We start from the raw sequence: 13,434 nt of genomic DNA, 5'->3' as shown, positions 1-13,434 counted from the left end.
CACCAGGGAGCGCTAAAGTACTTCTCGAATGATCGTAGGGTTTAGTGAGCCTCGGTGGCTGCCGTACCAAAACAAAACGTCATTTTGGAGCGAAAGTCTTTCAATGGTTTGACAGCGTGGACTTGTGTGTGTGTTTACAAAACATTAGTTAAAGTTACTGGACAAGACGCTGCTGATAAATAAGTGGGAAACGGTGCTGCCATTCAATTTTTTTTAAAGAAATGGAAGGTCTGGAGATGTCTGCAATGATACCGGCTCTTCAGGAGCTAGCTAGGTAAGTAGTAAGGTGATTAAGCTAACATGCTAACAACTTTAAAATGAGTTGAAAGTTGTGTATTACGAGCAGACGCCCGGGTGTCGTTTCTTCATGCAAAATCATATCACATCATTCCTTCCTGGTGTTTGTAGTGCCAGCGCGGCTGAGTACGACCAGGCGGCGCAGAAACCACGACAGATCCTCTGTCAGTTCATTGACCAGATACTGAGCGATGTTGATGTTGGTAGGTCTGCAGCTGTTGTGCCACAATGGCAGAAACACCTGGTCGTACACGACTGCACCGAAGTGAAGCTCGGGATGGGATAAAACTATATAAACTAACTGCCTGTGCTCGCATGCTTGCGTCTGCAGTTGCTTTAGGTCTGAGTAAGAAGTCCAGTTCCGAGCCCGCCTGTGTGATGCTTCTGGACTTTGTGCAGCATATAATCAAGTCCTCCTCTCTAATGTTTTCCAACCCTGCCTGTCAACCTGTGGAGTACCCAGACACAACACAGAGTTGTATTGGTATGAGATGTTTAACCCAAGTCATATCTACAACAAATTCACAATTCTCTAATGATGATGTCTGGCTTTTATTTCCCTTTTATTTCAGACTTTACGAAATGGGTGGCGTCGCGCTTACTTCGTGTGGCCTCTGCACCAGACTGCAGCATGATCCACGAGAGGGTCTCTGCGGTGCTGTGTTCTTTGCTTCACACGGTGATAGCCAGAGCACCTGTCATCTGCGGTTGTCTCACTCAGGAGCTTATTTTCTTAGCTCAGGAACTGAGCAACATCCTGGCAGCGCATATCGCCAGGCTGGCAGGAAATGGACATGTTGTGGGTGCTGACTCGCAGAACCAGTGGCCTGTAACGCTTCAGTGCTTCAGTATCGCACCGGTTTGTTCCTCCTCCTACCTCACCCCGTCCTCCCTCGTTCTCTCTTCACCTGCTGCTCTCGAGACGCTGTCTGCTGTGACGCTTGGCGTCATAACCGACATCTTGAGGGCGGTTGTTTCCCAGCGGGACGTCAGTGTGGTGTGGGAGACGGCCTGTTCCTTCCTGGCCAATGGCAACGCACGGCTACAGAAGCTCTCCTTGGTTATCCTTCGGCGATCAGTGGAACTGGGAGGTTTCCCTAAGAGGCAGGGCCACCGGTTCTTTGCAGCATACCTTTACTTGTTAGAATCCCACTCCGACACGGACCTCGACGTCAACAATCCCTACGGAGGGGAGCTGCTAAAGCTAACGCGCTGCGTGTTTCATTTGCCGGATGCTGGCCACTCACACTTTGAGCCCGTCTACCTCTCGCGGCTGTTTGAGTGCATCTGCGCTCTGGGAGGAGCAGGTGTCCACTTTGGAAGCGAGGTGGCTGAATCCTTGTGCTCGTTGCTCTCCTACATGCTGTCTGATGGCAACGTTTATAAAGATGCTGCACTTTTAAGAAGGCAGCGAGTCACAGAGGTGTGCAGCAAGCTCACCTGCACCGTGGGAACAGAGAATCAGGCTGAAGTACGCTTCTCCTCGTGGTTTTAAAAAATCTGCTCACACTGTTCCGTACTTTAAAACATCTGTTCTGTTTCTGTAATGTCTGCGTTGTGGCGTCAGTGTGCAGAGGGGTTTCTTCGAGCTGCTCTGAAGGCCGAGGCTGCGACCGTAATGGGGAAGTTAAGAGACGGCGAGACGGCTGCCAAGAAGCTGTGCAAAAACCCCAACAGGTCAGGCGGGAACTTTTCAAAGACTGCAGAGTGAGTGATTGACACGTAGATTTGTTACTTTGTTGTTTTTGTTGTTTTCCAAACTCGGATTTTGTGTCTGCATTGCCAGCGTGGTGGACATGCGGGTTTCCAGCGAGGTTTGGGCGGCTGCCAACAATCGCCTGGAGGAGCTCCTAACGTTTCTGAACTCCGATCAGCCGGAAACATCACGGGCGCTCTGCGTGCTGAAGGGTCTGTCCCTCATCCTTCACCTGGCCGCTCTTTGTTCCACTCCTACCAGGTAGTGTCAGGACTTCACAGAGGACATCCTTCACACTTTTGTGCCTCCTGTCCACTGAGTTTGTCACGTGTCCTCGGCCTGTCAGTCCTTCTCCTCTCCTCTGGGTGCCTGCTGAGACTCTGGGCAGAACTCTGAGGAGCTGCCAGCTGGTGTTACAAGGAGGCCCACTACCTGAGTCAAACCAGGACTTCTTTCAGTCTGCTCTCCAGACCACCGTCGAGATCCTTGATTCCATCATCTACCTCATCAGTATTTATCATATGTTACACGCAGTTTATATTAAATTCCTCGCACACTGTGTTATTTGTTGACCATCATTTACGTGTTCTGTGCACAGAGAGCAGCCAGGGGGAGGATGGACTCCAGCAGCGAGTGTGTGCTCTCCTGTCTCTTCCGTGGGTGTGTGAATACAAGTCTTCCTCAGACTATAGAAGTGCATCCTTTCCCTCCTGGGTTCCTGTCTTAGCCCAGAGACTCTGCTGCTGTTACTGTGAGTATTAATGTTCCCTCATAACGTGCATCCAAATGTTTTTTTAGGCCATTTCCAGTGTGAAAATCCAAACTGACATCAGATTGTTTGTCTGTTGCAGCCCCTGATATCCAGGTGGCCTGTGTGTCACTGCTGGCCCTCCTGAGTCGCGGGGTGTGTGATAAGTGGCGAGCGAGTGTGCTCTCCAAGGCTTTGGAGAGTACGAATGAGTCAGTCAGGGTGAGGGCAGTCAGAGCCTTCCCTCTTCTTCTTCACCACTTGGGAAACTCACACTACAACCTCATCAGCACCGCTCTGCTGTACGTACAGATAAGATGGACATTCACACCAGTAGAAGACCATTTTAGCCTTTCATCTTCATTTCGGTATCTTGCAGTTCCAGGCTGGAGGACAGTTCGGAGCAGGTGAAGAGGGAGCTCGCCGGGACCGTCGGGCAGCTGAGTTGTCTCCAGTCAGATACCTCCCACCTCAGCGCATCCCCATGCAGTTCTGAGCTCCTCAGCCAGACACTCTGCCTCGCATCGGAGCATGCTGGGGCCACTTTTGCCTCCCTCAGGGCATCGTTTGTCAAACCTTTTCTGACATTACTCATATGCCAATCCCCAAGCAGCGTTAAGCAGGGTATTCTTATAGTTTATTATCCTATTTGTGGCAGCAAGCCTCAAAGCTCCTTTACAGGAGTGTTTTATTTACCATTTTATTCAGTGTGTTGTGTGTTATCCTTTAGCTTTTCTAGATGCTTTGCCTCATCTCTGCCTTCACGTGAATCTTGTCAGTGGCGACAGTGACTCCCGCGCTGCCCTCAGTGCTCTGATTGGTCTCATGGAGGACTCGGATCCAGAAGTCAGAAAAAGCTTCAGTCAATCTGTCCGTTTTCTTCTCATGGAGACTGAGAGAAACCCTGAGCAGTGTTTTCTGAGGGAGGTGAGCCACAGTGATTAAACTGGATTACAGAAAGCCATATTTCTGAGCACTCATCCAGCAATGGTTCTAGAGAAAAGTTGGCAGGATTTATTTAATTTAGAATTTCCATCTGTTCTGACATTTATATTCAATCATTTTTAATGTCTGGATGTGTTTTGTCTTGCTTTTTAAGTTCCTGGTGGCACGTCTTAAAGAGGCGTTCAACAAAGCTAAGGTCAACAGAGACGACAGCCTGCGCAACACTCTCATCCTGACCACAGGAGAGATCGGCAGGTACCGGTGACCTTTTCCCCTGAGCAATAATTACACGTCAACATTCCTTTGTAGAATTTAAAAATGTCTTCCTATTTGGGCAAATCAGATCTGTTGATTGTATAACCATAATATGTATTTTAATCTCTCCTACACCAGAGCATCTCAGGGCAGTTTGGTGTCATTCTCTTTGCTGCGGCTGCTTCACTGTCTGCTCTCCAAGTCGTCCTCGGTGTCTGTGTCTGCGCACACGCAGATCAGAACTCTGGCTGCAGCCAAAGGCCTCAAACTTCAGACCCTCTTCAGTCAGTACAAGAACCCTATTTGTCAGGTATGATGTTTGTAGATGGATTATAGCTGTGGTCCATTTACGTGAAATGGGTTGTGTTATAGGATGTAGGTATCGAAAGAATACGCAGACCTGCAGCGCTCTGCACAAAAATGTAGCTTAGCATTTCTCCCTCGTGTTTAGTTCCTGGTGGAGTCACTGCACTCGCGTCACATGGCGGCCCTGCGGAGCACACCGGATCAGAGCAGTGAATCGGCCCATCAGAGAGAGCTGGCCCTGGACATCCTGGCCCAGATTGCCCACGCTTTTGATTTCCCCGACCTCAATCGCTTCCTCACCGTATGTCACTGCTGCAACAACAGCAAAGCAAATAATGACACAAAATAACATAAATTGTGCGCGTGCTTGTATATAGAGGACTCTCCAGGTGCTCCTGCCCTACCTGGCAGCCAAGGCCAGCTCTACGAGCTCCGCGCTCATCCGCACCCTGGCCAATGAGCTGAAGGCAAACAGGAGGGAGATCCTGATCAACAACTTCAAGTACATCTTCAGCCACCTTGTCTGTTCCTGCACCAAGGAGGAGCTAGAGAAAGCGTTCCACTACCTGCAGGTAGGAATTTATAGTAGGTCAAAAGAATCTTATCTTAGCTCTAGCATTTAGCGACTCTAAGCTTTTCTACAAACAGAAACACAGACCCACAGTTAAACAACCTTTGAAAGGAATGGACGTTAGCATGGCCCAAATTCAGTCGCATCAATCAAATATAATAACTATCCCAGTCCCAGTGCTGTTGCAAAGAAGATTGATTGCGGGGGAATGGCTCATTAAATGTATTTGTAATTAGATTCAGAGACTGATGTGTTTTCATTTTCCTCCCAGAGTGAGACAGAGATCGAACTGGGCTCCCTGTTAAGGCAGGACTTCCAGGGTCTCCACAACGAGCTGCTGCTGCGTCTGGGAGAACACTACCAACAGGTCTGCACAGAGGATGGGTTCTGTGGGGTTCGCAGCACAGCCCTCAGTGACTCCTCTCACCTGGTCTGCATCTCCGTAGGTGTTTAATGGTCTGGCCATCCTGGCTTCCTTTGCGTCCAATGATGACCCGTACCAGGGTCCCAAAGACATCACTACCCCAGAACGCATGGTACAAAATTTTTTCTCCATTTTGTTAAATGGGTTGTATGAATAAATATTACAGCTGTATTTGGCCCCCCAGGCCGTGTTTTATGTGTCACTAAACTATATATTTGCACATTTCCTTTTTTACTGCCTCACAGGCGGACTATTTGCAGCCTAAACTACTGGGAATTCTTGCGTTTTTCAACATGCAGCTCCTCAGCTCCAGCGCAGGAGAGAAGGACCACAAGAAGTTGGTGCGTGACCCACCACTTCATTTCATAACTGACAACCGTGTTTTGTGTTTAATTTCGTCTTGTTTTTTTGTGCTTAGACATTGACCAGCGTGATGGAGCTGATGCGACTGATGGGCTCCAAACACATCAGCTCTGTCCGCGTCAAGATGATGACAACACTCCGCACAGGCCTGAGATACCGGGAGGACTTCCCTCTTCTCTCTTGTCGGTCAGTAGTTCACACTTGAAGGTCCCGAGAATACTGAAGAGTGTGCTCCTGCTAGACCTGCTTCTCTGCTACACCATGCAGCTTTTATCACAAATCTGCAGCCAATAACTCAATTATTGGAAGCAAAGATCGATAGATTTTCCTACTTGATACATCATCTGTACTGAGCAAAGTTCATCTAACTGATCCTGTGTTGGAAGGACTTGGGAGTGTTTCGTGAGGAGCGTGGAGCCAGTGCATCTGGGGCCCCTCCTGAGCCATGTTATTGTTGCACTTCTTCCGCTGATCCCACTGCAACCCAAAGAAACGGGTGCTATTATCCGCTTTCTGATACTTGACAACAGGTATGAAAGTGACCGTTCAGGGGGAGCGACCCCGACTAGAAGGTTGTTTTTTCTAAAATGTCAAATAGATGCCCAGAAGATGATTCTGGTCTAACTAATCAATCCCCACAGGGAGGAAGTCAAAGACTACCTTCATGAGATTTACTTTCTGCCGGATCACCCTGAGCTGAGAGACATCCACTCCGTCCTGCAGGACTACAAGAAGGTGGCCAAATAAAGCAAATGAAGGGTTTTTATAGGAGGTCATTCATTGGTGATGAAGAGAATTAACTTCAGGCTGAATAGTAAAGCACTACCCTAAACTCTCACAGCTGACAACCAGCAGCAGTGACCTCGCTGCTGCGCTGCAGCTGTCCATGAAGGCCGTTCAGCACGAAAATGTAGACGTCAGGATTCACGCGCTGACCAGCCTCAGGGACATGATGCACAGCAATCAGGTGCGATGGTCTCCCAACTCTCCTGGGGAGTGGATCTAATTGTATCTGGGCACGTCGACAAAGAGAAAAGTCACACAGTTCACCACGAATGCTCTGCTCTGTGTCCCTGGACCGCAGGAGTGGCTGCTCCAGCAGGTGTGTGCCAGCGAGGCAGTGGAGCCGGTCATCTCCAACCTGGTGTCGGTGCTGCTGAAGGGATGCCAGGACTCGTCCCCAGAGACCAGACTACTTTGTGGGGAGTGTCTGGGGGAACTGGGGGCTGTGGATCCGGGACGCTTGGACCTGTCTCGCTCACACACCAACGGTGGCCGCAACACCTTTGTGGTAAGACCTGTGGTAAAGCCGACAACACTCACGTTCATTTCAGGCATCACGATAAAAGGATCCCCATTGTACATGTATGGTTGATGATTTTTTATTTTTTTTCTAGAGTGGGGTTGACGATCCGAACTTTGCCTACGACCTGCTGTCTGAACTGACCAGAACCTTTCTTGCTTATGCTGATGACGTGAGAGCGCAGGACTCTGCTGCTTACGCAATACAGGTGCTCATCTCTGGCTCTCGCCCTCCCTCTCTCTCCTTGCTTTGTCTCATTTATGCACTTGTGATGATGAAACCGCAGGAACTGCTGTCCATCTTCGAGTGCCGCGAGGGCCGCACAGACTCTCCAGGCCGGCGTCTGTGGAGGAGATTCCCAGAGCAGATCCAAGAAATCCTTGAACCGCACCTCAACAGCAGGTTGGGCAAACTTAAACACGGCAAGTCGCAGGATCCGCACACACTGTCCTGGAAAAAAGGTTATCATCATCTTTCTTTACCTTCAGGTATAAGAGCAGTCAGAAGGATGTCAACTGGTCCAAACTGAAGAAGCCAATATACTTAAGCAAGAGAGGCAGTAGGTTCTCTGACTGGTCAGCCACGTGGGCCAGGTATCTCATCAGTAAGGTGAGTTGACCGATCTTTTATCAATCGGGCGGAGGTGCACAGGCACCGATCATTGCCGGTGTAATCGAAACGCAATGTGTATTTCAGGTGAGACACGAGCTGCCTAGCCGAGTGTTCGCCTGCTGTAGTTTCATCATCAAGCATGACTACAAGGTCACAATCTACCTTCTACCTCATATCCTGCTCTACATGCTGCTCGGCTGCACAGAAGCGGAGCAGCAGGAGGTGAGGAATCACACAAAAGAGGTTTCTTTTAAGGTTTATATCTAATAACACTGTGGTGGCTCCCAGGTAACGGAGGAGATGCTGGCTGTGCTGACAGAGGGGGACGGAAGAGGGAGCAGACGCTGTCAGGAATCGGCTTCCAGCCTTTCGCAGCTCAGCATTCAGACGGTTTTCAGCATGTTGTCCCACCTGACACAGTGGAGCCGCCACATTCTCTACTCTAAAGCTACCAAAAACGGTGACTGAGATAAACAAATGTTGGCACTCATTTGGCTCTTCAACAGCATTCTTAGCGATTATAGCATTTATGGTGTTTTTTCCCCCAAGAGAGTGGAGAGTATCAGCGTGTCGTGGCCTTCCTGAAGGGGATTCCACAGGACGTTCTTGCCAAGGCTGCCCTGCGATCCAAAGCATACACACGTGCCCTCATGCACTTCGAGGCGTACATCTTAGAAATCAAGGAGAACATCCAGGACCATCTCACTTTTCTGCAGGTTATTAAAATTGCTCTAAAATATTTAAGCTGTTTGGCAACAGACATGATCTAATATACAAGTGAGGTAATATTTTCACCAAAAAAAACCAAAAATATTGTCATATTCAACCATCGGCTGGCCTTCTTTGTTAAAGATTAGCTCTAGTTCCTTCTGTATTTGGCTGTTGCAGACGCTGTATGCTGCGATGCATGAACCAGATGGTGTTAAAGGGGTCAACGCTCTGAGGAGGGAGGAGCCATCGCTACGGGAACAGATCCTTGAACACGAGAGCATCGGCCTGCTTAGAGACGCAACTGCTTGCTATGATCGGGCCATACAGCTGGAGTCAGACCAGGTCCACACACACACCCACACACACGGAGATCAATATGCCAAAGGGTAGGGGTGAGTTCGCTGTTTTTTTTTTCTTTAGATTGGTCATTATCATGGGGTTATGACCTCTATGCTCGGGCTGGGACAACTGTCCACAGTCATCACTCAAGTCAACGGTGTACTGGCCAGCAAGTGAGAGAAACACACAGAAACATACAGTTTCATCCATGTTCTTTAATGTTGGAATCCTTTACTTTTTAACTTATTGCAAATCTGCAATATTTCGATAAAGAATTTGCTTTTCACGTTTTCAGTCAGTCTTGTGGCTGGAGCGTTGCAATTTACATAGATTTATAATGATGTCCTGAATTTTACACATTGTGACACATCCAGGCACCACTGGAAGTCAGATCTGAACGTCTACAGAGTGGAAGCAGCCTGGAAGCTTGGACGATGGGACCTGCTGGAAGATTATTTGAGCTCAGGTAATTTTTTTTTTTTTAAAGCAGCAGCATCCTGATCCTGATATTTGTTTTCCTCTCCAGAAAGTCAGTCCGGTACCTGGGGCATACAGCTTGGCCAGTTACTTCTCTCCGCTAAGAAACAGGACAATGAGACCTTCTACCAGAAGCTGAAACTGGTGAGGAAGGAGCAGGTGGTCCCACTTTCTGCCGCCAGTTATGAGCGGGGCACCTACCAGAGAGGATACGAATACATCGTCAGGTCTGTGTGAAAGTCTTGAAATCACATCATAGTGAAATTCAGTGATGGAGTAAATCAAAAATCTGTGTTTTGCGTATTTTGATAAGACTCCACATGCTCAGTGAGTTGGAACACACATTCACCGAGCTGCAGAAGCAGAAAGAGAACTCCACCCCCAGCCTCAGCCATCTGCCTCCCTATTGGTCGGATCGACTGGAGATGACCCAAAATTCCTTCAGGGCCAAGGAACCAGTCCTGGCCCTCCGTCGTGCCCTGTTGAGCTTGGGACCGCAGTATGGACACACCTCTTTTCTCCCTACTGATCACGCTTGCTTCTTTATTCAGTCGACCATCTCTGTTTTGCCTATAGGCCCTCGGGGACAGAGCTGGTAGGGGAGTGCTGGCTGCAGAGTGCTCGGGTGGCCAGAAAGGCAGGGCACCACCAGACCGCCTTCAACGCACTTCTGAATGCAGAAAACACACACCTGGCGGAGCTGGTCATTGAGAGGGCTAAATGGCTTTGGTCTAAGGTGCAACAAACCTCCAAATTCAGCCTTTCAAACACTGAGAAGCAGAGTAGATTAAATCCAGGACATGTCATAAACCATGTTGTCTACCATCAGGGCGACGCCCACCAGGCCTTGATCGTCCTTCAGAAGGGCGTGGCTCAGTGTTTCCCTGACGACATGCCACTGACGAACACTCGCAGTCTACAGACCAAAGGTAAAGCCATGCTGCTGGTCGGACGTTTCATGGAGGAGACGGCCAACTTTGAGTCCAACGCCATCATGAAGGTGTTCAAGGTAAATAAAATGACAGCATGTGATGTTTGAGTGGGGGAAAAGACCCACTATGTTGTGTTTAGATGTTTGCTGTGTTGTTTGTCTCACTGCTCTGTTGTGTTTTAAGGATGTAACAAACCTCCTGCCTGAATGGGAGGACGGAAACTTTTACTTGGCCAAATATTACGACAAAGTGATGCCGATGGTGACTGACAATAAGCTGGAGAAACAGGGCAACCTCATCCGATACATCGTCTTATACTTCGGAAAGTGGGTTGCCTTTCAGCATGGAGAAAGAACTGCTGCATCTGTCTTTATTTCACCATAGGTTCGTTTAATTATTCGGTCATTTCCCTCCAGAGCCCTACAGTTTGGAAACCAGTACATCTACCAGGCCATGCCACGCATGCTGTCCCTCTGGCTGGATTTTGGAGCACGAGTGTGTGAGTGTGAGAAAAGTGAGTGGTCAAAGGGGTGAAATGCTGTGGGACAGACTTCCAGAGTTTTTGCTGAAACCACGTGTCGCTCCGCCACAGCTGGACGCGCGGACAGACAGCTGCGTCAAGAACTGGGGAAAATCAACGCCGTGGTGATGGAGCACTGTGACAACCTGGCACCCTACCAGTTCCTGACAGCCTTCTCCCAGCTTATCTCCAGGGTGTGTCACTCCAGCGACGAGGTCTTCACCGTCCTCAAGACAATCGTAGCCAAGGTCTTCCTGGCGTACCCACAACAGGCGATGTGGCTAATGACCGCTGTGTCCAAGGTGTGTCCGGGGGCCATTTTCTGTGGGATGCTTCAGTCCCTGCTTTAAAAAAAACAAGACTGAGACACTGACGTTATATATGTGTTCATGACATTTTATTTTCTCAGTCTTCTTACCCAATGAGAATGAATCGCTGTAATCAGATTCTCAAGAAAGCCATCAGTCTCAAACAGTCTCTGGAGAAATTCATCGGAGACGCCACTAGGCTGACTGACAAACTGCTGGAGCTCTGCAACAAGCCAGTACGCTGACACTCACAAATACAGTCTCTGTAGTGTTGTTGTAGGATCCATACATGAAAATGGGTAAACATATTGAGCTGTGTGTGTCTCAGGTGGACGGTAACAGCACCACCCTCAGCATGAGCGTTCACTTCAAGCAGCTAAAGCGACTGGTGGAGGAGCCGACCTTCAGCCAGATCCTGATCCCTCTGCAGTCTGTCCTCATCCCTACACTTCCCTCTACCGGCGGGGCGAACACGAAGCACGACGCGTTCCCAGGACACTGGGCGTACCTCGATGGCTTTGAAGACACTGTAAGAGAAACGCATGAATATCACCTTGTGAGAAATGTCATGCATAACTCAAGTGTGTGTGTGTCTGTGTGTGTTTCTAGGTGGAGATCTTGGCCTCCTTACAGAAGCCAAAGAAGATAAGTCTGAAGGGTTCTGATGGGTGTAGCTACACCATGATGTGTAAACCAAAAGACGACCTAAGGAAGGACTGCAGACTCATGGAGTTCAACTGCCTCATTAACAAGGTGTGTGATAGAAATGGGAAATGTAAAAGCTGCTGTACAGACAGGCTGTTACAGTAGTCATATATGACCCCGGTCATCTTCTTGATTCGACATGCGCGTAGTGCCTCCGTAAAGATGCTGAATCCAGGAAGAGGGAGCTACATATCCGCACATATGCCGTCATCCCTCTGAACGAGGAGTGCGGAATCATTGAGTGGGTCAACAACACCGCTGGACTTCGACACATACTCACCAAATTATATAAAGAACGAGGTATCTCCCTACATACATATACCTTCTTTGGATTAAAGAACAGTTTAAAAGTAGAGGCATATTTTGTTTTGTGCCTCCAAGGAATCTATCTGTCGGGCAAAGAGCTCAGGAAGCTTATTTTACCAAAGACAGCCCCCTTTGAGGAGAAGCTGCACATCCACAAGGAGGTGCTCTGCGCCCGGCATCCTCCTGTCTTCCATGAGTGGTTCCTCCGGACCTTCCCTGATCCTACATCATGGTACAGCCCATTCTGCCCTTATATTTATGGGGCCTCTACACTTCTAATCTGTATTTTTTACTGTTTTCAGGTACAGCAGTCGCTCCGCGTACTGCCGCTCTACTGCTGTTATGTCCATGGTGGGCTACATCCTGGGTCTGGGAGATCGACATGGAGAAAATATCCTCTTCGATTCTTTCACGGGCGAATGTGTACATGTGGACTTCAACTGCCTCTTCAACAAGGTGCGTAACTATAATATCATTAAATGTTGATTGGCATGAATCGGGTTGCAGTTGTTTTTCCCGTCCACAAGGGGGAGACATTTGACGTACCTGAGGTTGTTCCATTCCGACTGACCCAGAATATGGTCCACGCCATGGGGCCCATGGGCACAGAGGGTCTCTTCAGACAGGCCTGTGAGGTCACCCTGAGACTGATGAGAGACCAACGTGAGCCGCTCATGAGGTGAACACATTTTCTTACATAAGTACTAAACATTCACATCTAAATTAGTCTCCAAAGAGAGTAAGAGTAAAGAGCATCAGTTGACCGTTTGAAATCATTTTCTGTGCCTTTGTCATTTATTCTTTGTCACCACATTTACAAAACCATGTTTCATTATCAAGCGTGCTAAAGACCTTCCTCCATGACCCACTGGTGGAGTGGAGCAAACAAGCCAAAGGACTTTCCAAAGCTCAGGCCAATGAGACTGGAGAGATTGTCAATGAAAAGGTTTGTGTGTTTCATCGTGGTCTTTTTATGCTAACAAAATCCAAACTGGTCTCACTATGCTTCTGTCGACATGGCTATATTATCATCTTTATGCATCTTCCAGGCTAAAACCCACGTGTGTGACATTGAGCAACGTCTGCAGGGAGTAATTAAGAACAGGAACAAAGTTCTGGGTCTGCCGTTATCCATAGAGGGACATGTCCACTACCTCATACAGGAAGCCACAGATGACAAACTGCTCTGTCAGATGTATCTGGGCTGGGGCCCCTACCTGTAGAACACAGACCGCTATTGCTTTTGGAAATATGATTTATAATCATAATAAAGTGATAAAGACAATTCAAGCACTGCACTGACGAGCCAAGAGTAAATATGTTTATATTAAAGGTTTAAAAAAGTTTGGTGTACGCTGTTATTTACTGCTTCATTCCTGGTTGCATCAAGGTCTCCGTGGCAATAAAGAATGTGTTTTGACATAGATAAGAGTGTTTCCTCTAATCTTTTAACCTTCCTTAGACTGTTTTAATCCCTCCTGTCGATGTTTCTCTCCCCGCTGTCCAATGATCCAATCAGCTCACCTTTCTCGCAGGGCTGCCAATGGGACCAAAGTGTCTGCTTAAGAGCGCATTACAGAAGGCTGGATAAGGGTCGTGGCGTTTGGCTTCGGGGT

General features: G+C 48.4%; 1 protein-coding gene across 2 annotated transcripts; it reads left to right on the top strand.

The window, feature by feature from the left end:
- The first annotated feature begins 78 nt into the window (after positions 1-78).
- On the top strand, positions 79-13,247 carry atr (ATR serine/threonine kinase). Of its 2 annotated transcripts, none has more exons than XM_057059489.1 (48): positions 79-274; positions 409-500; positions 629-781; positions 870-1,768; positions 1,865-1,974; positions 2,084-2,254; positions 2,340-2,503; positions 2,592-2,744; positions 2,845-3,043; positions 3,121-3,365; positions 3,472-3,668; positions 3,841-3,941; positions 4,080-4,251; positions 4,393-4,548; positions 4,625-4,819; positions 5,090-5,185; positions 5,265-5,354; positions 5,488-5,583; positions 5,661-5,791; positions 5,992-6,135; positions 6,247-6,340; positions 6,447-6,572; positions 6,690-6,896; positions 7,003-7,116; positions 7,195-7,310; positions 7,397-7,517; positions 7,605-7,742; positions 7,809-7,980; positions 8,070-8,236; positions 8,409-8,573; positions 8,652-8,743; positions 8,945-9,036; positions 9,097-9,274; positions 9,361-9,546; positions 9,624-9,783; positions 9,877-10,056; positions 10,163-10,305; positions 10,396-10,493; positions 10,572-10,801; positions 10,909-11,043; positions 11,136-11,336; positions 11,417-11,560; positions 11,662-11,812; positions 11,894-12,050; positions 12,121-12,274; positions 12,346-12,497; positions 12,659-12,764; positions 12,868-13,247. In XM_057059489.1, the coding sequence occupies exons 1-48, from the start codon at positions 222-224 to the stop codon at positions 13,039-13,041; spliced, it is 7,770 nt and encodes a 2,589-aa protein (XP_056915469.1). In that variant the 5' UTR covers positions 79-221; the 3' UTR covers positions 13,042-13,247. The 2 variants fall into 2 exon arrangements, with proteins under 2 accessions (XP_056915469.1, XP_056915468.1); XM_057059488.1 differs by having other exon boundaries at positions 1,865-2,004.
- The last annotated feature ends 187 nt before the right edge of the window (positions 13,248-13,434 follow it).

Source organism: Takifugu flavidus, chromosome 16 (assembly GCF_003711565.1).
Source record: "Takifugu flavidus isolate HTHZ2018 chromosome 16, ASM371156v2, whole genome shotgun sequence".
Classification (NCBI taxonomy): Eukaryota; Metazoa; Chordata; class Actinopteri; order Tetraodontiformes; family Tetraodontidae; genus Takifugu; species Takifugu flavidus.
Note: the sequence above shows the minus strand (reverse complement) of the source record. Positions and strands in the feature narration are given on the sequence as shown.

Bases quoted from the DNA above. Each gene is read 5' to 3' on its own strand.
- atr (XM_057059488.1), top strand. From the start codon at position 222: ATGGAAGGTCTGGAGATGTCTGCAATGATACCGGCTCTTCAGGAGCTA. The intron at 3,942-4,079 runs GTACCGGTGACC...CTCCTACACCAG, and splicing joins ACCACAGGAGAGATCGGCAG to AGCATCTCAGGGCAGTTTGG. The intron at 7,981-8,069 runs GTGACTGAGATA...TTTTCCCCCAAG, and splicing joins CTCTAAAGCTACCAAAAACG to AGAGTGGAGAGTATCAGCGT.